The sequence below is a fragment of the Euwallacea fornicatus genome, chromosome 17 (assembly GCF_040115645.1).
Source record: "Euwallacea fornicatus isolate EFF26 chromosome 17, ASM4011564v1, whole genome shotgun sequence".
NCBI classification, from domain to species: Eukaryota; Metazoa; Arthropoda; class Insecta; order Coleoptera; family Curculionidae; genus Euwallacea; species Euwallacea fornicatus.
Window position 1 is genome coordinate 2612501 of NC_089557.1, and position 25271 is coordinate 2637771.

Below are 25271 nucleotides of genomic sequence, written 5' to 3' on the forward strand. Positions count from 1 at the left end.
ATTTAAATTTGCTTTGAACGCTTGGTATAAATTCTATCCTGATGGAAAACATCGTCATGTATTTACTGGACAACTCACTGATTTCTTGTATTAACTTTGGTGTTTTGCTTCTATGCAATCAGCGAATTCAAACTCGTAAGTATTACTACCAACTAGAATTTTTTTTTCTGTAACACTTGTTTGAGCTAGTCGTGAATATCTCTAGACAGGAAATATCCTGCAGGCTTTTCAGGCACTTCTCATTAGCCCTAGCCTCTATTGAATTATCATAGATGTTCAGAAACATTTAAGATTTTTTTTATAAGTTGAAACGTTCCTGATAAGTTCTGTTTTGACCCACTTTCTTTGCCATCGAGGGCGGTACCCTTACTATACGAAAAATATATCATTAGAAACCCTACGTCTGCAAACTTCCCGGCTGTACTAAGCGCTACACTGACCCATCATCGCTGCGCAAACACGTCAAAACCGTTCACGGAGCAGAGTTCTACGCCAACAAAAAATACAAAGGCAGCAACGAGGATGGCGCAGGTGGTGCCGGAGGGCGCATGGACGGCTCTCCGCGCAGTGACGACGGCGCTAAAACAGCCAGCTTGAGCAGCCCCTCTGTTAAAAGTGAATCCGATGTGCATTCTCCGCAAGCTCAGGACAGTCCCATTGGAGGGCAGGACATGGACACTTTGGTGAGAGTTCGTGAAACTAAAGTTTGTCTGGTGTGTTGAAAATTTATGCTCTTACTATCAGCGATTGACCACTCCTGGTGCGGTGGATACTTTAGAAGACTGGACAGCCGATGCTGAAGATTTAGAGTTAGATGCGCTTCCCGTGGTGCTGCAAGCGTTTGTGGGAGGTGGGACAGCGACTACGGGGATAGGATCTCCTAGGCTACGCAAACCAGGTACGATATATTCCAAATTGTGGTTCTGAATATATCCGTAAGTTTGCGTTTACTCAGTAGGTCGACCAAGAAATCCAGCGCTTTCCAATCAGCGAAAGATCGCGGAGCTGAACACTCGAATTACGAATCTAAGAATGGAGCCGTGCAACGCACAGCCGCCTCAAACCAAAACGCAGCTGACTGAGCTACAGCAACGACTGCAGCCAGCGGTGGCGTCTCAGCAACAGGCTCAGATAAGGAGAGATAGTAATTCTACCGTCAGTTCATACTATGGAAGCATGCGCAGTGCAGACATGAGTAGGAAGAGTAGTTTGGCGTCGCAGGTAAATATGTAGTTCGGACCATGTTAGTGGTCCAACACTGCTATTATCATTAAAAAGCTATACCTGTATGGCCAATAATGAACTGGTCTATCTAACTGCGTTAATTGCAAAATTATCTGCTAAAATAAAAAAGTTTTATAAGGTTTGCTTGTTCGGCAAAATGTTGATGATTCATCGAACATAAAGAAAGTCTCAATCCTCCGATTTTTCTCAGGTATCGAATATGCGCGCGGGTCAAGGTCCCGGCTCTTTTTATGACCCAATTTCAGCGGGAAGTTCGAGGCGTTCCAGCCAGCTGTCCAATGCCACTACCGGTGGGCAGTGTCTTCCTCCTCCTCCTTCATCCCATCTTCTGGCTGGTCAGTTGCAGAGGTTGCAGAGCCACGGTCCTTCTAGCAATCTAGTGGTGCAGGTGGGCGTTAATAAGCTCGTTAACTGGCACTTTTCTCTATAAGTAAATTTCAGACTCAGTCAAGTAATCTGCAGCAACTGCCGACTACCCAAAACGCTCCATGGACCTCTACGACCAGCTCAGAAGCGCGAAGATCGTCCGAACCGACGAGGCCTGGTTTGGACCCGCGAAGTCCTCCGCCTCGGCTCGGCAGTCTGAGCCCGCCCCCCCTGAGGAGAGTTCAAAGTTCAACCGAATTGCACCCCAACCAAGCGGTGCAACTGGATGAAGTCGGAGAAGGAGAGATGGTGGAGAACAAGCTAGTACTTCCTGACGAAGTCCTGCTGTATCTTAATCAAGTGGCAGACCAACAACAACAGCAGCACGGGAACAACTGGCCCGAGTCTATGGCGCAGCCGCTGCCCAGCCCTACTGCGACCATGATGCCATCTCCAGTGGCTAATTTCATGAAACCCATGTCACCGGCTACCAATCAAATTACGCAGCTTTTGTCACCCCAGAGTCAAATGGCAATATCCCCTAGGACCAACCAGATGGCGCCGTCTCCCGGGTATCAAGCGATGCCATCTCCTGGCAGTGGCCCACAAAAAGTGATCTCGTCTCCTGCGGGGAATTTGGCGCAAATGATGCCAAGTCCCGCGGGAAATTTAATGGTGGAGAATATGATGTCACCCGGGGTGCAGCAGGTATTGCCCTCACCTGGTCATGCTTCTAATAATAATTATCAGGTAATTGCCCTCCGGAAGTCTTTAGATTCGTAAGGTGTACTTTATTCGACCACGTTATTCAACCAATCTTCCGAGAAATATTTAAAGATCTGAATTCTGCAGCGTTTATAAATGAGTATAATAAACTGTCGGCCGACTAAGTGTTAGTGAATGAACGTGGTTAAAAACTGAAGATTAATGTAAAATTGATGTAGGTGATGCCCTCTCCGGGATCAATATATAGCGACATACCGTACAGTGCCTTATCTCCAACGGCCGCAAACATGGCCTCTCCCGCGTCCAATTACAATCAAATGGTAGGGTCTCCCATGTCTGCCAGATGTCCTCCGGTCCAGTTAATGTCGCCACCACATCCTGCTAATCCTGCAGGTCCGCAGCAGCAACAGTGTCCAGGAGGTAACGGAAGAAACTTCAATTAATAATTTACTTTAATTTTCAACTCATCGGACTTACTTTAGGTATGGGAGGTGTTCCCAATAGCAATTCAATGATGACGAACAGCTGTCAGCAGCAAACCTGTCACCACGGGATCGTTAACCAAAGTCAACAGCGGCAGATGACGTGCTACACCGCAAACCCCAGGTTTGTAGAATGGCTTTGAGATTGGTAGTGAATAATGCCTGAGGAATTTTTTATGATTTTCTTTATTGCTCTTGCAGGACTTTGCAGCAACCTACTAAATGCTACAACCCAGCAGCACACTGGTGTAACAACAACAACAATAATAACAATAACAACAACAACGGTCCGGCGCAGTCGAATGTGTGCAACGGACAACACCACGTCTATGCTCCTTCACAGTGTCAAAGCAACGTACAGATGGGATACTCCGGAAACATTCATTGTAACGCACATAACGACTATTCTCATCACTACATGGGTAGACCTCACCCACCAAACCCATCTGTGCCATATCAACAAGTAAACGTGCCATTACCCTCCTGCAGAACTTTACGCAATGAATAAATTTCTTGTTTAGGCTCAAAGCGCACTTCAGTCACCAGCAGCAGGAACTCCAGCGCCCTCTAACTACCACGAGGCTCCGCCCATGCGTCCCGATGCGTATCAGCGCACTTTGGAATACGTTCAGTCTTGTCAAAGTTGGAACGCCTCTTCTACTGAGCCGAATTCCACCAATAATATGGTCATAGGTGACATGACGTCATCGCTAAGTTCGCTCTTGGAAGAAAATCGATTTTTACAGATGCAGATGATGCAGTAACGGAGTTATTTTGTTAGTTGTAAGGTCGATGATGTTTTAAGGCGAATGGGCGCGAGAATAAGATCGTTTAGAATTGACAAAATTTTGATTAATATTTCAGGAAATTTAGGTGAAACAGAGTCAGTCTAACTGCTTTGGGTCTAAGAAATAATGGGTAAAGAGTAGATAAGGATAGTAACGAAGTAGAATCAACGTTCCACCTCGGCACTCCACATTATAGAATACGGAGGCGTCATTTTTCTTGCAAACTCGGTTCAATTGGCATTAAATCGCGCCCTTTCGCTCATTGTTGATATTCTGTACATGTGATATTTATTTGTGTTTGCATATAATATTTATATAGCAGCAATACTTTTGAAGGAATAGCTTTAACGTTATGTAAAAAGTGAAATATTCAGAACTTGTAAAAATTTTATTGTACAATAAAGATGATTTTTAAACGTGTGTTCTATTTGGTAAAGGGAAATGGGAAACATGTGGCAGAGAGAGGATATTAATAATTGTGTATGCACATGCACAAACTTGACGACATTACATTTAATTCCCGGGATTCTATATGGGGTGTCGCGGGAGAGATGTCGATCCGTTACCCAACCATCATTATTTTTGTTTTTTCTTATGAGAGCCAATTTGGAGTTTCCAATTTTTGACTTCGGTTTTGGCAATGGAGATATCAAAAAACAGAGGTGACGATGGTTTCAGAGAATCGAAATGTGGGAATTTCAATTACAAATCGAAATAAAACCGCTAATGGATACCTTTTAAACTTTTCGTACTTTAGACAGTCGTTACGAGTGACGCGTGACACGTGCCGCCCGTTAAATTGAGCGAATTTCAAACAACCATCATACACAAACAGCAAAATATAATTATATTTAAAAACACACGGCAACTTTTATACAACTCTCTTAAAAATATAAACAACGCTTTAATTCGCAACAATACCATAAAACTCGATGGCAAATTGATCTGACTTCTGCTGCTCCAATCCACCCTTAGTTTCAGCATATGGGCTTTTTTTTAGATCACTAGTGGAAACCGTTGAAAACTGATCAATTATGTCTTTATTATCTCAGCAAAATTACATCTAACCACATTAAAAACGACTGTCAACGTGCAACTCATTCGTTCGTCTTGACCACTAACTCGGTTTAGTGCAACTCCCAGCGATTGCGCATGATTGCCTGGACGGCGACGCCGGGTTGCTGAGCCCGCTCTCTCGAATCGGCGACAACGCAGGCGTTTTTGGTCGATGCACCACGCTGCGCCTGCGCCTTCTCGATGACGGTCTGCGTCCGCATCGTTGTTGCTGTTGTAGCAAGGTCAAGGCATTCGCCAACTCCGTTTCGCTTATCAGCCTTCTATTTTTTACACCCGTATTTACACAACTATTCAGTAATGTCGGTACTACGTACCTCCTAGGAGGAACAGGCAGAGCAGGCAAGGCGTTGCCTCTCCTGGAAGCGTCTGGATGGCACGGAACCGGCACTAAATTGCTCACAGTCTGGACAGGAACGGGGACATTGAGACATTCCCCGGGGTGCGGCATCACTTGGTTAGGTTTCGCGTTTTGTCCGGTGGTAGTCTGTTGTTGACTCTGGCTCCTCCTTTTTTGTTGTCCAATATTGCCTATGGAAAATGAGTTATTGAGGTAATGACTCTGTGAAATTAACTGACCTAAAACCCGAAACAACAAGCGCACTTTCGCGCTGGACCAGTACCCATGTGTTCGATGTCTCCCGTCCAATGCGGGAGGTAATTTTTTGCTTTTCGCTTTGTGCTTGCACAGGGACATAAGGCAACGAGGCTCCTGAGGACCGTGAGGGTCGTCAGGACTATCTGGCACTGACACGCAACAATTCCATTTCCGTCGCGGTTTCTTGGGCGCTACTTTGATTTCAGGAGCCACCTGGAAAATATTACATTAGCGACCAAAAAAAAACTGCCAGGAAAACGTGTGATAATTTCCAGTAACTGTAATAACCTTTAGAAGCAAATATGCTTCTAATCCTATTTGCACACAATTTGCATGCATTAAAAGAAAATTAATTTCCCTCACGCACCTCCGGTGTTATAATACAACATGAAACCCCTATGGTGTTGCAAATTATCATTGAATTTTTTTATGTTTTTCTCTCTGGGCATGGACTATATTTAGTCACCACCGGATCCTAACAATCATAATTAACGAGAGTTATTTTAAATAGAAGGTAAAATACATTAAAATTTCACTATCAATCAATATAACATGAGTCATTCGATGGTTGATCTGAACCGAAAGAAAACTTACCGAATTATTGGTCATCACACACATTTGGCAATCCTGAGGAGTGGTAGGAGGAGTAGGGGTGGGCTCGGGATTACAACTGGAAAAAGTCTCTTCCAGTACTGCGCAGCTGAAGAAAGTCGTTCTGGTTCTTCCCTCATATTCCAAATTTATCGGCCTAAACATCAATTTTGCAAAATCACCAGTAAGGACCAATAACACCAATTGCATAATATATTAATAAATTAAACATGTCTGATTAAAAAATCCATAACATATTTTTGAAACATGCCTGGGCTACTAGGGAAACGTTACCTATGACGCAAAGTCACGTTGTTGCCAACACTCTCGCTCGCCAGTTGGAAACCCTGCGTCTCGCTCTGACTCGGTAGAGGCGGCTGCGCAGTAGTCTGTCGCTGTTGCCTAATGTACTCGTAAGTAGTGAGACCCAGGAATGATATGTAAATGTGAAAAAAGCACAAGTGCAAAAGCAGGCCGGCCGTAATAGCCGCTAAAAGACCTAAAGCTGCGACTACGGCCAAGAAAGCGGCGTCGCTCGACGGCAACGAGGATGGAAACGGTTGAGGGGGGACGGTGGTGTTGAGCTTCACGTTGGGTTCTTCCTGAAATATTGCCAGGAAACTATTAGGCATTTTATCGACCGGAAAGTGTCCGAAAACGACAAATTTCGGCCGGAATAAGACAACATTAATGGATTCAAGGGGTATTGGCAACGCGGCACGTGGCTTTCGATTAATCTCTAAAACCGTTGAGTGACCATTGATAGTCATTTACCCTCGTCAAAACCGATTATTGACATTTTCGATGGCCTTATCACCTCTATGACGACGATTTTTCTCGTTCGACAACATGAAGAAGTGATGTGCCAAAGTTGTTTATTATGTATAAGTGTGCGAGGTGGATTTATTCACGTCTCTGCCTTTTATAGCAGTGTTGTGACAGTCACATAAAAGATATATCCTACGTTAGTGACACTACTGTTAATCAATCAATTTACGAATTCGACTGCTGTGTACTCCAATTCGAGCTTTGAAGTTTAAACCTTCCAAGCGAACGTTTCGTCTGTGAGAGCCCATCATCAATTGTCTTCAAGTTAAAGTAGCTGCATCAACTGTAAAGAATGATTCTGTGACTATTTTGGAAATATCGAGTTCATAGGAACACGGGTCCGTAACGGCTTGGTCCTTAAGGTGAAGGGCTTGAAAAAGAATTTTTGTTTGTTATTTTGATTCTATTTTTGTTCAACAGCATGTGAATTTGACGAAATTTTGAATACGGGGGATATCGGTGATGAGAAACTTTAAGCGTATAAATATTGAGTTATGCTTATGAAAATTTAGGTATAATACTATAAGTGGCGCCCTCTGACATTAAATAAAGAACTAAGTACATTTTTGAGTGTTTCGTCAGCGATCTCCCCAGTAACCAGAATTTCGACCAATTGACATGTTACTGAAAAATCTCTCTCTCTCTCTCTCTCTCTCTCTCTCTTTCTCTCTCTCACACACACACACACACATAAGAAGTGCACCCTACCACATACTGCGTGTGCACATTCTACATTCTTTACATTCAGTTAATTTAGTGCAAATTGCAGTGAACCGCAAGCAAAACTGGTCGCATTTCAGACTCATGAACGCTACAAAACCAAGAAAGCGACAATAAATTTCCTTCAAAATTAAAGTCAAATAGAGCGTTCATAAACGCGTTCCGGTGCGAAATCCACAGAGTTAATTTTCCCGTTGTAAAAACTTCGCCATAAATCTACAAACTTGGATAATCTCCCCATTTTTCAACGGTTAAAAATTACGTATCCTGCGCCGAAACGGTCCGTGTAAGCTCCCTCTTAAACCGACTCTCGTAAATTTAAAAAATTCTTTAGTACCAAAGACAACGTCAAGATCTAAGGTTGCACTTTCGGCAAACCCGGAAACTGAAACGGGCCTTATCTCGGTTAACTATGGGTTTAGTGCAGGCGAAGAAAAACCTTTGGTAAACTGCCGTAAACACTTCATGAAACTTTATTTCCTTCCATGTTCTCGCTTTTGTACTCGGGCCTCGGATTATTTTCAGTTCGCGACTTCACGAAACAGCTTTTAGTCCACTTAATGTCAAAGTTGTTTTGCTGAAGCTTTCGGAGATTGAGTGACACTATTTGTCTTGAAGGGCGTTTTCGGGGAGTTTCCGCTTTACAGCTTAATTTTACAAGTGGATGTTTGTTCAGGAGAAGGAAACGCTCATGTTTGTTTTACTGATCGGTTATGGAAGGATAAATCCATATTTGAACAATGTAGAAATAAGCGAACTAGTCCTGATCTGGCTTCAAAGGGAGGTCAACTTATCGGGGAATGTCATGAACAGGAGTTAGATTTTACGGTTGTGGTAGGAAAGTAGCTCAATCGCGTGCAAAAGACTGAAAGGTTAAGCTAAGCCGATATTTTTATAGATTAAACTAATTTTATTCAACGAGTTTAAGCAAATTTCCAATTTACTACTGGTCAATTTCGTGACTTGACTGGCCCTGAGGGGATCAAGGGCATACTGTTCATCGGATGATTGGATTTTTCGTATGGATATTTATGGACATATCTGGATCACGCCGGATTGCACACAAAGCGGCGAGATACTTTTAAATCGAACTGTGTACTATCAAGGTGAGTGAGAAGTCATGATGAAATAAATTGAGAAAGGGAAAGGGATAAAACCCGATCGATACACAAAGACCACTGCGTGTCCCCGAAGAAGTTGATTTGTCCCATATTAGCATAAGGAAGATGCTAAAGAACGTCAAATCCCAATTATTTTATTTTGTTCGTGTAACTATTAATTATCGACTGCGTCACTCTTAGCAACAGTCTCCGTATGAAGTGAAAGTTCTTATGACTAGAAGATTCCACAGTTTTGCAACAAACATGCAAACGTTAACATAAACATACATCAGAGAATATTCGACAGACATAAGAAGCAATAAATCACTCGTCAAACGCCCACAATGAACCCTTTTTTAGCCTCTGTCTTTTACATGCGGCGGCCGCACGCCATGCGTAACAATAGCTATCAGCGGATCACATTTACTAATTAAACTACAAAAAAACCAAGCCTTGACAATATTGCAGGGTCCCTCAGTGTTGTAGCTACCGAGAGGCGACGAAATGTAAAATTATTTTAGACCTTGGCCAAAAAAGGTTTTATTCATTTTTTTATCACTGACTTGTCCAAAAAGAAGAAAAATGTTTTCTCCAACATTGCCGTTAACCGGAAAACAACTTCCGACATTTCTAGGAGAGCTAATATCGAGCAATTTCCACTCTCCAGATCGGTCATATTTGGATGGACATTTAACTATGACTTGACTTGAGAACTGTACTGTGAAGACCGATTTAGCGCGTGAGAACACAGATGGCGTGTAGGTACGAGCATATTCGCAATTTCTAACCGCTGCACGTTTCTAAAAAATATATAAAGTCGTACATCCCGATGTTGGATTCGCTGGAATATAAAAATGGCAGCGAGATACCCGTTGAAGAACAGTGCCAAAACCAATTTTCTAGTAAGAATGTTATTGATTTTTATGCAAAATGTCACTTAGTATTTTCAAAAAACTTTGCCAGATTAAAAACCAACATTTTTACACCATTGGAGCCAAATGTGGTAGTATCCGCCCGTATTTAGCTCATTATATGGACAATGAGCCGCTACTAAGCATTCTACCAAAATCTGCTATATTACTTTGAACGCCGACCGGCGACTTGACTGAATTTGGACGGTACAAAAGACACCGGCCGTTAAAAAGAACTGACCTTGGCGACGTCATCAGTAGCATCTCGCCTACTCAAATGATGATAAACGAGGTTGGCCATGGCAAGGGCGGCCACGAGGGCGGCTGCGGCGACCGCACTGCTCACGCACATCAAAAACGGACCGTAATTGCGGCCGCCTACGCAGTGGTTCAACCACTTGCAGTGGTGGTCGAAATTGGCCACGCACTTGTTACATGCACTGAAATTGAAGAAGAAATTAGTTGTTGGTCATAGTTAATTTCCATATCAGTGACCATTTAGAAAAACGTCATTGTCCGTCAAAATCTGCTATATTTTAAAAATGTTATAAAACTGGTTTTTCCCTAATTTTGGATATAAATGTTGTATTAAACCGTTATAATGAAATTTTAATGCTCTTTTCGCATATACTTCTATTGAATATAAAAAAGTTTACGTCACTTCCGGTTGAACTGGAATTTGTACGAGACTGTCACACATGTCATAAAACGTCGAAAATTTGGACAAATTCGAAAAAACGAGTTGAAATTGTAAAACCCTTGAAAGCCTCTGAATTAAAACTATCGGCAATTTGTTCACCAAATAAGCATTTAATTTCTACACCTTTCAGGGGCGGTTATGAAACTCTCCTTTTCCTAATTTATTACCATCTAACACGTATATGTACACACCAACCCATCCGGTTAACCCCAAAAGCTGGCAAAAGAAAGCTTTGAGGGGTGTTTAAACGACGATGAAATGCAAACAAATCGATAGCAGTAACCTAGTAGGGACATAGGTGGACAATGGGGGGATATAAAATATTAAAGAAATGGAGCGGATATACAGGGGGTCCCACGATAGAGTTTACGGCAAGTATCTCACAACCCTATAGGTATTTTTGAAAATGGGTTCAACAGAAACATATTAGCTCTTTGTTGGGGCTACAAATTGAAGTGCTAATAGAATATACAGGGTTGCTCATAGAACCATGACGGAAGAAAATAGCAATTTCTTAAAATAGGCCCTGTATATTTTTGCATATTTGAGTTCCTAGTCGAAATTTGTCATAGCATATGCTCTACTCAAAATCAAGAACTTGTCAAATTATTAATGATTAAAAAAAAATTTTTAAGAAGTTCTCTTCATAACCTATTAGGTAGGATTAGGTAGTGTGTAGGTAAGTAAAACCCAATTTAATCCCATTGGATTTCTTCCTATGGAGTTATCTCAAACGTATTGAGATGCACTTTCCAATCTCTCGATTTTAAGTATAGCGTATGTTGTATCAAATGTGCCTAAATTTCAAGTAAGAAATGAAATATGCAAAAATATACAGGGCGTAAAATATTTTAAAAAATGCAAGTTTCTTTGGCCATAGCTTCATGCACCACCCTATATATCTTATTAGCACTTCAATTTGTAGCCCCAACACAAGCCTATATGTTTCTATTAAAACCTTTTTTTAAATTCCTACAGGGTTGTAAAATGTTTGCTGTAAACTCTGTTGGTGGACACCTTGTATACGAATGATATGAGGAACGTTGGGTATTTTCAGGTAATTGCGACATGGAATAAATAACATGGAATAGAAGTCGTTTTCGTACTGATACAATCGAAATGTGTGTTCAATGCGCAATTAAATGCACAATCAGAGGGTAGAAATCTGTTTATGTAGGTCTTTAAACTACTATATTTGATGTACACTGTAATGTTCTTTTTATGGAAAACCGATAATTTCCATTCCGCGACCTCAATAGAGAACTCTGCCTAAAATTTTCATGAAAAATTCAATGGAATTGAGAGATAAATTATTCCATTTAGTTGCTAGAAGTCACATTACTGCAGCGACCTAGAAGAAGTGGATGCAGTATAAAGGATGTCCCACAAACTATGCCTAGGAAGAAGTTAAAATTTATGTAGCATATTAAAAATATTTTCACAAAAATACGCTTTCCGGTTGTATTGGAAACGAATCTCAACTTGGTCATCTTAAATGGAACATTCTGTATGTTATATCAAATTTCAATTCTGCGTAGCATTAATATATTTCATGTATAATGTTCTATATTTGAATTTTACGGTTTTCGAAGTGTTTGGAATTGAAAAATAATTGACAATTGCAGCTATTAATTTATTTCTAAAGTGAATCAAATCATACTTTCTCATACAGGGCATTAAAAAAAAAGCCCAAAATTGTCATTCAAAAGTTGTAAAAAGCTCATTTTTTCAATAGAAATTTCCTATTTTTTAACGAATACACGTTTAACATAAAAAAATAAGTAAAGTTTTTTATACCTAAACCTAATCGTTTTGATTTTATTTCGCTAAAACACTTTAATGTTCAGTACTCTATTTTAAGTATCATGACATCGTAAATTATGCAAACGAAGATTATCTCAATATATTTATTCTTTATGGTGAATGTAATAAGGCATTGACCTGAACATCTCATACATTTGGTATTCGATATCCAGAAAAGCGAAGCCATCAGAAAAAAAAGCTTAAAAGCTCAATATGAAAACAGAGTGTAAACTATACATATGAGAAAACCGTCACTTGAATAAATGTAAAATTTAGGTGTAGAACATATACGTGAAAAATGTTAATAATGTTCAGCAGAATCGGAATTCCATGTAATATACTGGGTGTTCCTTTTAAAATAAGCGAGTTGACATTCATTTCCGGTGTAACCGGAAGTGGTATTTTCGTTTAAATATTTAACATCAATGGACTTCCGATTTAGCGCGATTCCTCAATTTCAACTTTTCGCTAATCATAGTTTTCTAGATACGAATAGAGGCTTATACTCGTCGGACACCCTGTAGAGTTTTCAGTTTCCCCGGGTATTTTTGGGCAAATCCACCGCTTTTTCATGGCGACGAAATTCCTGATTTTTCCTCCAATTCACTGCCCATCGAATTTCTGGGTATCCACGACTTTCTACTTTCGGTGCTTTGAAATTTCCAGCAAAATGTCTGAAAAGAGACTGCCAGAAACCAGGGATATTTTCTATTTATTTGAGCTTGACAGTCCTATCGAGAAGAAAATTTTCTGGAAAGAAGTACTGCTAAAATTTGATACATTGGCGGTCCGTCCAGGGAATCTTTATTCGTCGAGATTTTTTAAAAGTGACGAGAAAGTTCGTTAGAAAGGAGGACGGTGAAGGTTCAGACGGTTCTCCGTCAGTTGCTCGCTCTCGAATTTCACACAAAAATACTTAAAGGTCGCGTATTTATTTCCCCTTGCCAGTGCGAAAAATGGACATGAAATTCTGTCCGTTCGTGCTGGGAAGGAAAAATCGATTTTTTATAAATTCTAGTTGAGGCCGATTTGATGTTTTCAAAATCCTACAGTAATTGCAGAAATATGTGACAATCAGTACCTCTAATCCGACCATTACTCAACACAATTTTCCTCAATTTCCTACAAATTACTCCCAACCGACCACATCAATTTCAACTCCTCGTTTCCCGTGTGACAGGGCGAAATTACCGTTCGAGCAACGATACGAAATTGCATCGCGTCAACCACACCATATCATCCGATTTATCGATTAATTACATGAATTTCGGCTAATTACCTGCAATGTTTGGTTCTAGGACTAGACACTTCGATGTTGCAAAGGTGACAAATTCCGCCCTCGATCACGTGCGAGTGCTTGGCCCTGTCCAACTGGGGCACCGGAAGAAGGGCACGCCGACGTAGGGCCTCTTCGGCGGGGTCAATTAGTGCGGCGGCCAAATGAGTAGCCAGATGGATCTGGAGCACAAGAGTTAACGTGAAAAAATCTTTCACGAATAGTTGTATTTACCTCACGAGTGCAGTAAGTTTTACTTTATCGCGGGCTGATTGCAGTTAGCTGAAAAGTGCGAAGGTCAGTGCAGTAAATGTGCTATTGCCTGCTCTAACGCAAATGACCATTCTGAAAGTTGGAAGAAAGTTTCCACAAATAGAGCCATTTTCCAATAATTGTCTCAAATTTTTGCTTTCTTTTTCGTTACTGTTTAGTTCAATGTCGATATTTGCAAAATCGACTTTTGCGGAAGAATATTCATCTCAATTAAATTTAGATCCGTGAATTGCATGAAATTTTCCTTAAAAGGGGCCAGCGCTTATGCAATGTTCTTTCTCTCTGGGTAGTTTTTGATAACTGGAGTTCCACTGATTCGATTTTCAGCTGAACCATTAACGTTGAAACTTATGGATAGTGCGCCATACGCATAAAATCAATTCCTGAGGATTTTTCCACGGTAATGACTATTTCACGCGCGGGAAATCACAAAAAGGTAACGCAAATTGCTTTGGAAAATGAGCTCTTTCCACATAACGTAACTGAAAATTTCAATTCTACCTAGAACTGCGAATCAACTCAATTTCGCATATGAAACGTAATAATACTTAAGAGAAATTGCCTCACCAGAGAAACCGTCGATTCGAACATGGTAACCGTTAAAGGTCACGTACTGGATAACAGCCCTTAAATGCCAACCCCTTAAATCAATTCTAGTCAGAGGCTTCAATTATTGTATATCTAATTTATTACTTTGCCACATTGGTTCATGGCTGTTGCACGACATTCGATCAAACAATGGATGCATCATTGACAATTTGGCTAAAATTAAGTCCTGCATGTATTTATTCCAGGATTTAGTCGATAGCTTAATTATTTTACCAATAAACTCTCAGGTGAATAATAGGTCAAAGGGCAAACGTTCTGTACATGCAATAATCAAATTAAAGTTTTTTTTCCAATACGAAAGTATATAATTTCACAAAGCATCCCCTCCGTGGGGTCCAAACCATGGGGGTAATTAGTGCACTCATTGAGGGCTTTTAACTTAATTACAAAATATAATTGTGTCATCATTGTCCAAACTACGGTATCCTAAGGGAAATATGAAAATTTACTTTAAGTAAATTGCATTTCGTGTCCAGTTCAGTGGCCCCAATTAGGGTTAGATATACTTTAGGTTTGTTGGGTTGAATGGAAAAAAAGTTGAAAAGGTTAATGGCTTTTGCATTGTTTTATTTGTTTATAAAACAGCTTAAGAGATTTTAAAACGTTTGATTTAACATTTCAGTTTGTCAACAGGTTTGGTACAAATTGTCGAATCTATTACAATACTTTCAATGAGAGCAATATTTCGGGTTTTTCAATAAAGGATATCCGAAGTGGCAGTTTAACGAACGACTAAACAACTGTCCCAAAATATCGCAGAATAATGTATTCCTTGAGGTTATTTCCTTATTGTAACGATGATAAATATTTAAAAACTCCTCGCCCGCGTCTGTCTATAGAGTGTGTTGCAAGTTGACTTTTTACGTATATCTCTGAAACTGTAGAAGTTTCGAAATTAGTTAAATGAGGACACTTCTCGAATAGATAAAATTAATAAATTGTAACGGGTTTAAAAAATATTTAAAATAATACAGAAACACTCTTTAGAGCAACCGAGCGGCTTGGATTGTGCATGGACGAATTTCAACCGTAAAAACCCACAATCGTTGATGAAATTCCATCTTTTCAGAATGGTTCATAAGCCAATGTGACCAAATTCAAAATTTTTCAGTTTGAGATAATTTTGGATAGTCGAAAGCAGAGTGAGCAATTGTTGAACTTTGAATCGATACAATGTACATACATTACTGGAGCAAGTATCAATAATCCAAAACCCATATAGCAAAGAAAGCTACCGACGGAGTTAGAAATTAACGTATGGGGTGGAATTATAGGTGAACTCTTTGTAATGAGATCTAACGTCGTATGTATGCTATATAAGCTGACGTGCACATTTCATCATCCATTCTTACCAGTAAAAGTACAGATGTGGCAGCTGCCCCAGCAGGTTGAGCGTAGAATGGCAAACCGGGCACGAGGTAGAGCAAGGCGCCGGCGCCAAGGGCGGCCAGGGCGAGCCAGCCACAGACTTGGAGTGGATGTAACGGCGGCTGCAGACCGTGTTGCCTGCGCAGTCGGACAGACCTGTAATCAAAAGCGACTAAATAAGAACTGACGTTCTAAACCAAAGGCTAAAGCGGCATTTCCAAAACATAATTCATTAAAATGTCCTTTAAGAGAAATTCGAAGATCTTTAAAAATGTTTAACTTATTGAAATTGGACGAAAATGGTTTGTTCTTTCTTCCTTTTTCCATTTTTTTAATCGTTTTTTTTTATCTTTTTTGCGTTTTCTATCTCTTTTTCCTATAAAATGGGTGCATTTTACATTGTTCGAATGCTTCTGCAAAAGTTGACAAAGCAATTAAAAAAGTGCGTTAAGAAGAACACAAGAACATTAAACCATTGTTTCATCAGCATTTCAAACGTCTAGAAAGAGAACTTTTTAATGCCACCAATGCTAGAAAACCCATCTAACGGAGATTACCGGAAAGTTTAAATGAGCAATCAGAAGAAACTCTCATTTGTTGAAAATCGAAATAATTAAAGTATTCAAAGATGAAAGTTGGGAGACCAAACGACCCTCCACCGGTGCAAACTGAAAATTGAATTTTCATTTAAATGTCAATAACTTATTTTAATGTAAATTTATTCAGTTTATGTTTTATAAGCCTCCAGTAGAGTCCTTTTGACGAATTCTGAATCAAGGGCGCGCATGCAGCTTTCATCCTTAGGCGGCCCGCTTTCTCACAAAGTACGCCCTTAGCGTGGTATGCAAGTGAAAACATCTTGAAAAATGTGTATTTTTAAATACGTAATTATTCAGTTCCCAAAAATCAATTTACAGATAACTTTATCAGAACAAATGTTTCGAAAAAGATGATGATCTACCGACGAATTTTTGCCAATTACTCGGTGTCCATGAAAATTATCTTCCTGATATAGTTAACAGTACACTAATCTACTGGCCCTTAATTTTGTTACACAACGCTCGTGATATTTTATGGTCAAATTAATGAAAGTCTAAATAAAGTGTCCTTAGCGCATAGAAAGTAGCTACCGTCCCAAGCATTAGAATAAATCACCCCGTAGGTAGTGATAAAACTGTCAAAACGAGAATTTATGTGGGTATAACGTTATTTGATTCTTCATGCATTCAGCGTATCAAAAATGAACTCTTCTTCTGCGGGGTGGTAAAGGATTAACGCATTTTTTAAAAATTACGTAAATTACCCATCAAAATCGACGCGCGTGTTTCCACCCACCAACTACATCCGACCACAATATACGTGTCACGTGATACATAACCGTCACTTATCAATTTATTTTTGACACATAGGGAACTTCAAACGTCAACAAAAGCTTTTAATGCGCAAAGCAGTCGTTTTTTAACAGCTAAAGTGAAATGGTTCAAATTTATACGACTATTTCGCCTTACTATTCCATTTTATATATTAACAAGGGATTTATCGAGAGCTTAGTTGACGATAAAACAAAATTGCGTTGTCATTGCAGGTGTAGATAAATTCAAATCATCTTACCCAGACCTGCGCGGCCTGCCGCCTGCGGGCGGCTCAAGGGCGACCCGAGTCGCCTCGGTGGGCGGCATCTTCGCAGCGACGGGCGACGTGGACGTCCATGACGGTGCACGGCGGCGGCATACGGACAGCTTCGCGGTCACGTGTACACTGGCGTGCAGGACGTCGCGGTGCTAGGCCGGCCGTATCGACCGTCGGCGTCGGGACGCAATGGCGTAACTTCATGGTTGGTCGGAACACCGAGAAAATCGGCATTGGCGTGCGCGTCTTTTTGAAGAAATACAAAAAAAAATGTCAACTGCAGGCCCTGCCAATTGGGAGCTTCATCACAGCTGTACTCATACCGTTCGACATGAAGAATGAACATGCCTGGGGGATTCATTTTTTAAAATTTCTGATGTTGCGCATTGCCAATCTTGCTCTGGAATGTAAGAATTTAACCAGCATAGGCGTTCGCATTCCAGATTCCTGTTTACGTGACTAATTCAACATTTCCATTATACTACAATGGTATTACAGATGTTACGTTATTAATCGTCTACAATAATTATCAGCTGTTCTTGTTTTCGCCAATAGTTCGAAAATACCAGTTTAATCCCAACTTATACATCTGTATCTAAAAACTGCATTTTACCAGATATTCGCCTTGTTTATTATGCTGCCAGGACCAGAATTCGAATCAAGAGCCAAAGCCGCCCTCATCAAGGGAATGTAGTGAAACAAATTCGAAAAATTAATAGAGATATTAATTTGAAATAAAAAATAGAGGTGGGAATTGGGAACGAAAAACCTCTAAAACAATTACTCAACAACTATAACCACAGATTTCGCACAATAAACGAGAAAATATATGAGATCGGTAAAATTCGGCCTTTTGGGGGAGTAAAAAAAATAAATTTATGAAAAAACTTTTTTCTTTTCATTGCGACGATATGTCGAATGTTAGAACTGACTCTTGCAGCCCCCGATAAAAATATTTTTGACTGAATGTCGCCGAAATCGTCGCGTTAAAAGTTTTTAGGAACCGACCTTATGGATTACGCCGATAATGACACAAACCTCAAACGTTTAAATCACATTGGGCCCATGCGGAAATAACATACGGTGTTTCGTCCTATAACGCTTGGAGAGCGGCCGATGGTTTGTCTGACACGATTCCCGATAGAGCGATTCAGACGTACGTTGGCCGGCCGGTCGACCAGATCTACCCCCGTTAGATTATTATTTATGAGGAACTGTGAAGGACTGTGTTTTGCAAACCCGTCGATGTTAATGAGCTGCGAAGGAAGATCATCAACAACTTTACAGACCAAAATAAGAACAAGAAACGTTTTAATATCAATGCAGAATTTAATCAGGCGCCTCGAACCGCGCTTCAAAGCAAATGATAAATGGATGCCGGATGGGTTCTTGGCGCATTTCTCATAATTTTCCACATTTTCAAGGAAATACTCATATACCTAGCGATCTACATATTGTGCGCACCTATATATAAATAAATCGTGTCGAATATGCCTTAAAATTTCGAAACGTTCGTTTACTTCTCGACGCCTACAATTATCATGTTTACCACGCACGTTTTGCCCACCTTTGGGCTTATCAAGCCGGCTAACGATCACAGTTATTCACGTAACAACCGGAATAAAGAGGCAAACTTAACCATTAACGGTCATTGATGCACTTCCTGAAACTCCACCATTCTCATTGCAATCGGTGTGCAAAATCAGTTTTTCTCAAGACGCAATTAGGAGGGGGAAATACCACCTTATATGTATGAACATAACTACACCAAACAATCAGCCGTTATCAGGAAAACTTGAATGGTACACCTCCGCTATGATTCGTTGTGTCTTATCACAATCTCCACCTCGTTACCACCGACTCGGATTCCGTGATATGTCAGACCTATAAGAAGAGCGATCCGGAGAGTTTGTTGACAAAAAGGCGGGCTTTTCGGACTTGGAAAGATAGAAAAAAGCACTGCACAGTTTTATTAGAGTGTTGAAGTTGTTTTATAAATTCGTTTACTGAAGGAGCTTGCTTTTGGGTGTAAAAAAGGGACAGTTTCCTGATGAAGCTGACTTTGTTCATAGCCGTCGTGTCTTTCGGGCATTTTCGGGAACTTTTAGCAAAAAGTTTGTTGCCTGGTGCAACCATTGGAGTGCGTCCAGATTTCGCGAATTCGAGGCTGAGTTTGGAGGACCGAAAGAAGGTGATTGAGGATGCCATTGATTATTTTGTAAGTTCACCCTGCTGTGGTACCAACATCAAAAGTGAATTGGATGCTAACTGTCGAAGCAGATAGTTACTTAGCAATTGCGGCAAGTGTTCTCGTCACGTTATGCTGGAGGTGCCCGAGGGATGTGAGAGAAGGTGGAATATCTCAAAAACAGTACGAGATATTCGTTGCGAAGATTAAAAGCCACACGCGTAAGACCCGTATTTGGTGCTCCTGAAGAAGGGGCGAGTTTCGGTGCGGAACTCGTAAAATGTTAAAAGTATATCAAAATGTATCACCACACATTACTTTATCCAAATTTAACCAAACTCTAGCCGTTTTCCAGATATCACTTTGTCGCACGTTAAAAACTCGTCTTGCACAGGAACTTTAACTGTTTCCGAGATATCCTTGTGACACCTTAAAAAAATCCCCCTGGAGAGCGTACGGGTACCCTGCTGCTTGCCCAACTTAGTTTTCCGAAATGTTAATGATTGAATCTCTATTGTGCATTATAGGTAAATACAGTCACAAAATATTGGCGGCTTAGCCCACAGCTTGACATTTAAATATTATTTTATTTTGAAATGTAACGAAGATTTGCCGAATTTTTTAATCTTCTTGACGTCAACTAACGCGCTCAACTAAAACAATAATTATTACTACATAAACTGATTCGCCTGGGAACAAAGAGAGATTTGTCATAATTAGATAAACGTGGAAAATAAATAAATTAAGCGTGTATTTTATGTCACAACATCCAGAGTTATTACTTGCCCGCACTAAATTCGCTAATCTCGCCGACCACGAAGAGGAAAATCCCTGAAAATATTCATGTAAAACGCATGACGTCATAGAGATCATGATGTGATCAAAGTTTTAGGCACTTGAAAACCCTTTGGATGCATTGAAAATGAGGCCAATTGCTTCAAAAACTTTTAAGATATCGATGGTTCCAGGAAGGGCGAAGTACGGGTAGATTTGAAAGTTTTTCAAATGCTCGTTCTCGTTTAAATCTACAAATTTGGATGGGCCTGGGATGGTGACCTTAGTTGAAGCCTATCAGTAGCCTTTATTTTGGATCGCCTTTAAAATCTGGAAGACAGACATTATGAAACTTAAACCACGTAAATTAAAGGGGATGTGCATGGGATTATAAAGCAGGTAGAGATTATTGATTTGAGCTAGTTTTATCCAAGTTCAAAGCTCGTTTTAGCCACTCTTAAGGCTCTTCCTGACCAATCAACTACCTGAAATTTTCAAGGGCTGCTAGTGTGTACGGTACGCTAATAATAATTATCCGATTTAATAAAGATTTCTACGGATTACTAAGGAAGCTGGTACCCGCAAATGCACCAAATTTCATAGGAAAATTTTATTTATTTTGCCAGTTCGAATTTTTCAAAATTTAATTGCTTAATTATTAAGATATCTACATCAGACTTAAGGACTCTGGACTCGAGAGTAACATTCCACTGTTGATTAAGTTATTTAATTAAAATTTTAACGGGTTGCTAAGGAAACTGATTCCACCAAATTTTACTGAATAAATATTTTTTCTTTGCCGGCTACAATTTTTAAGTAGCAAATGTATGGACCCTGGATCCGGGTTGGGCACGCCACTGCCAGTCCTCCGAATTTCAATGGAACATTTGGCAGATTCCTAAGAATATTTTACATTCACGGAACCACGGAATTTCATTGAACCACCTATTTTACGAAATCATATTTGATTTGTCTAAAAAGCTCGACGAGAGAAAATAAAATGAAGTAGTTTTCGACCCGTTCGTCTACAAATTCTGCAGATATTGTCAAAATTTGAAAGTGGCAAAAAATAACTTTTCGGAAATTTTCAGGAGCTACTTTCATGATATCGAAAGTGAGAATCGAAACGACTTGGTATCTCAGACACTAAAGAGGGTACGACATGAAGTAACTAATCCACCTCTTGGCTGGTTCATGGAGGCGGTCCACACTTTTCGCGTCCAGCAAGGGTGTAAATTTCCCAATGGGCATTTCTAGAAATTTTAATCAAAATCTTCAAATTTTTAAATCGACTTCTTATCGGCAAAGGACGCAGCAGAGCCGCCGTGAATCGGAGAGTCGCGACTTTAAATCCCCGCCGTACTTCTCTGGTCAAGTTTTCTATCGATTCTGGATAGTTAAATTAAGAAAAAATCATTAAAAAAAACTTTATGGAACAATTTATCAAGAATGGATTGATATTATTATGGTGAGAGAATGTAATCTCTAACATTTAATCGGAATCGAGTCTCCTTCTTTTTGCAACCGCAAAGTAGATTCGCGTATCCTTCGGCACACCGAAACCGCAGCTGGGTTTCGGCCCTCAACACTTGCCATCTTCACCATCATGGCCATCATACACAAGTAATATAAAAAATCTTAGATAAGCCTTTTAATTGCTGCCAGTCGACATTGACCTAAAATTCTTCGACGAGCTCCTCTTGATGAGATAAAACACTAGGTTATCTGCCACCTCATTAATTTATCCTGTATTGGACGATTCCATCGCTTGCCACGAAAAATACAATCATCGCGCATTAATTGATGAGAGTATTAACGGCCCGTCCGCTCCTTTGCAAAATTTTCACGGTCGTGTGTGGTCTCCTTAACCATCGGCCAAACTAATGTTAAGCGCGCTACCGACATTTGCGAACAACAAACTAATCGTCTCAATGGGGCCTCGATAATGCAGCCCAAAGGTGTTGGGGAGTGATAAGAGTTTAATGAACAACATGTTCATTATTAAATACATAATAAATAATTTCGTGCCGGCGATTATAATTGATGTATTACGCACCAAATATGCGTCTTCTGAGGCAAATAAGAGTTGATAAAAATGAGCGGTGGGGCCATGATTCTTCAGAAGGCTGATTAGAAAGTAGGTTATTGAATAATTTGGCTTTTTCCAGATAAAAGTTTCAACATAAGCGATTTCTGCCGCTGGACCAGATAAAGCCTGCGGGTTGTCATAAAGCGTCCCGCAGTCTATAAATTCCTTATCAATGTTTAGTAATTGTTATCTGACACTTTTTTAATTTACGAGCCTAACGACCTTTTGACACCGTATTTATGAAATAGGCGCTGTACAAGGGAAAATTTTCACCAAAGTTCGAAGACTTTTTCGAGGCGATTAGCGCATGCATAAAAACGATTCGCAATGATTTATTATTTCCTTGTTTATGGCATTGTTGTTGCAAATTGGCCGATTATTTCACAACCAGTGTCTTGGCAAGGCAAAGTCTCGTGCCGAACTCGAAGGAATATGAGCGCTTGTTTGACAACACAGTAAAAGCTTCTAGAACGTTCATTGATTCAAATTTGGCTTATCTGTGTGTGACCCGGGCAAACATTAAAATTTATCAACGAAGAGATAGACAACGTGTCTAATATTGGGAGATGACTTCATTGGTTTTAGTAATAAATCGCCGCACTTTTTAAGCTCAAACTCCTAAGAAGTGACTATTAATTGGCCGCACTTTCTACGTCGCTGCATTTCACAGAGTCATGATATAACGAACGAGTTTCGGTGCAAATAATATTCGCAGCATCAAAAAGCATATAAAAAAATCAGTGGCGGAGCTTATCTATCGAACCTATAAGGCAGACATACGGGATTGAAAGAAGGAGAAAATTTTCATGAAAATGGTGCAATCACGAACGAGTTTCTGATGCCTACATGTCGTTCCCAACAATATTCCTGAAATGGTGTATTAACACTAAAAATTCCAATTTGCTTAGACGCGTATTTACTGCCTCGAGCAATGCGTGAGAAAGAAAATTTTTCAAAAAAATTTCAACTCATTCAGGTCAAACCAGTTCTTAACGAAGAATCTTCCCAGCCTCATGAACAAACTCTCGCCACCGCAACTGATTGAAAAAAGAAATCTTAGAATATTTTAAAAAATTATCACAAATATGTGGGATCTTCCACATCAATGCCCGTCAGTATTAATAATCGTCCCAGTGTTCTGTAGAAATAGTAAAAGTTCTAGTTTAGTTGGTGCAAAAACACCGACGTAAAGGGGCCGCGTCTGACCGCTGGGGAAGCCAGTTAAGAAAAATCGAAAAAAATGAGAATTTGTAGCATTATTCAAAAAAATGCTCTCTGCATCAACGAATATCGGAATGATGAAGAGCTGCTAATTCTTGTAGAATGAGTAGTTTTATCATTTTTATAGAATAACCGAGAACTGCTGAAGCGCCAAATGAGAAAACTGGACGTTACTCAACTAGACACTCCCATCGACGATCCTTCAACGCTAAACAAGGACGAAGTAGAGCAATCGTTTATACTGGTCAAGATGAGAACTATCAGAGAGAGGGGCAAGAGATACATACAACAACGGTCACGTAAGCCTTAATAATAATTATTAGTGCATTTACGAGTATTTTTTTGTAATTGCGCATATTGAATTATACCTACAACAAAATAAGGAAATTTTCACTAATGCCTCGTTTCGCCTTAAAATTTATTAAGGCCTCTGTCAGCGTAAACGAATTTGCGTGACAGACCATATTTTCTTGCATGGAAAACCTCAGTTTCATCTACGTGTAATTCATTTAGGGTCAACCAGGCTGGCCATGGCATCGCGATAATTAATTAATAATTGATTAAAAACATGTTTTATCTTGTGGATCACTCAAGGATTTACAAAAATTAAATGTAGATTTTAGCTCACAAACATTTCCAAGAATTCGAGCAAGCATGTAAACATATTTTATAATCACATATAGACAAACCCCCTCAGCAAAACATGTCACTTACCTGCTGAACATGCTGGTTTTCCCAGGAAAATCAAAAATAAAACACGTTGTTTTTCTACCACCCTCAATAAAAAAAAAATAAGTGTGTTAATAATGTTGACCGTCTGTTCCAGATCTCACACCTTGTTTGCTGAAGATTTGCAACATGGGACGAAAGCGTCAAACTCATTATATGTAGCTAATAGTCAAACTTCGAAAGTACCTCAACCCGTTTCTTGGACACTGTGACGAAGAAAAAATCGTTTATTATTTTGTTTAGATGGTTTTGGTCAGTGAGGTTCATTCTTTCTCAAGCAAATTTTGGGTTAAATTTAGTCGCATTATGCAGAGTTACTTTAGGAGTCCGCTCGTTTGCTGCAAGTTATTTAGTACTGAGGTTTAAATATGATAGTTTGTTGTTACATGAGATTTAATAAGTTTATAATAAATCCATGGCAAATATGAAAATAATTAGGATATTAAACTTATCCGTTTAAGTACCTACTTACTGTTCACACTAGACTTTAAACCGCCAGACACACTCGTTTTAGTATTATTTCCAGTATAATTATATTTATTTTTTGTACTGTTCTATTTTATAGAAATATAAATAAAACTAAAAAATTGATTTCAGATATTTTCACGGGTTTGATATGAGTGCAGAATTCTCCATGACGGTTCAATTTCACCCGACCGACAACCCGAGTGCTATTCTGGGCACTGGTCGCGAGGAGGGCCCCATGTAGAGGGCCCTTGCAACGCCGAACAGAGCTGAACATATCTTTAAAAAGCAGAGAATTAAATTTAATAAAACGGAATGAATTTCAATGTATTATTGGTCACCTATTTTACACCAAAAATTCCCATTCACCAATATGTTAAGAAAAATGCTCAAATTATAATCATGGTAATCAATTAATTAAGACAGAGAAAAAACTTCATTTAAATGCCTTCACTCGGAAAATCACCATTACCTTTTACGTCTTGCTTACGTCGGCTGAGCAACATATGATGCTGATCTGGGGAGAAAACTAGCTCAGAGGGGCACTAATACATGGCGACGTTCCGACTAAAAAATTGTCTCGCTTCTAGCAGAATACCGGTAATTTTTTGCTACATACATTTAAGACACAGCTACCAAGTAAAGAGAAACATTGACTTTTGCCGGTTATTATCGTGCCCTTGATTAGATGGGGCTCTCAAATCGAAACAGCACACAC

The 25271-nt window shown here is 39.7% G+C and overlaps 3 protein-coding genes across 14 annotated transcripts in view; 2 read left to right on the forward strand and 1 right to left on the reverse strand.

Annotated features, from left to right (window-relative positions):
• Positions 1–4027, forward strand: part of ci (cubitus interruptus) — a 47545-nt gene extending 43518 nt beyond the window's left edge. For 7 of the 8 annotated variants that reach the window (XM_066292532.1, XM_066292530.1, XM_066292535.1 and 4 more), the window contains 9 exons: positions 393–683; positions 745–898; positions 956–1221; positions 1436–1633; positions 1687–2361; positions 2556–2757; positions 2820–2943; positions 3021–3282; positions 3341–4027. In XM_066292532.1, the coding sequence (XP_066148629.1) occupies positions 393–683; positions 745–898; positions 956–1221; positions 1436–1633; positions 1687–2361; positions 2556–2757; positions 2820–2943; positions 3021–3282; positions 3341–3583 (2415 nt within the window). In that variant the 3' untranslated portion in view covers positions 3584–4027. The remainder of the gene's footprint in view (positions 1–392; positions 684–744; positions 899–955; positions 1222–1435; positions 1634–1686; positions 2362–2555; positions 2758–2819; positions 2944–3020; positions 3283–3340) is intronic. The other variant, XM_066292531.1, reaches the window with a different exon arrangement.
• Positions 4028–4431: 404 nt separating this feature from the next.
• On the reverse strand, positions 4432–24192 carry LOC136344770 (palmitoyltransferase ZDHHC11). 3 transcript variants are annotated; one of them, XM_066292540.1, is made up of 9 exons: positions 24074–24192; positions 15443–15614; positions 13212–13390; positions 9671–9869; positions 6165–6472; positions 5874–6027; positions 5261–5492; positions 4999–5212; positions 4432–4944 (listed from the first exon to the last, which is right to left on the reverse strand). In XM_066292540.1, exons 1-9 carry the CDS (start codon positions 24082–24084, stop codon positions 4725–4727), a joined length of 1689 nt encoding a protein of 562 aa, XP_066148637.1. In that variant the 5' UTR covers positions 24085–24192; the 3' UTR covers positions 4432–4724. The 3 variants fall into 3 exon arrangements, with proteins under 3 accessions (XP_066148637.1, XP_066148636.1, XP_066148635.1); XM_066292539.1 differs by lacking the exon at positions 24074–24192 and adding an exon at positions 17076–18959; XM_066292538.1 differs by lacking the exon at positions 24074–24192 and adding an exon at positions 17070–18957.
• Positions 18962–24863, forward strand: LOC136344771 (uncharacterized). Of its 3 annotated transcripts, none has more exons than XM_066292543.1 (3): positions 18962–19305; positions 23487–23658; positions 24686–24863. In XM_066292543.1, exons 1-3 carry the CDS (start codon positions 19138–19140, stop codon positions 24706–24708), a joined length of 363 nt encoding a protein of 120 aa, XP_066148640.1. In that variant the 5' UTR covers positions 18962–19137; the 3' UTR covers positions 24709–24863. The 3 variants fall into 3 exon arrangements, with proteins under 3 accessions (XP_066148640.1, XP_066148638.1, XP_066148639.1); XM_066292541.1 differs by having other exon boundaries at positions 24186–24690; XM_066292542.1 differs by having other exon boundaries at positions 18962–19278; positions 24186–24690.
• Positions 24864–25271: the final 408 nt, after the last annotated feature.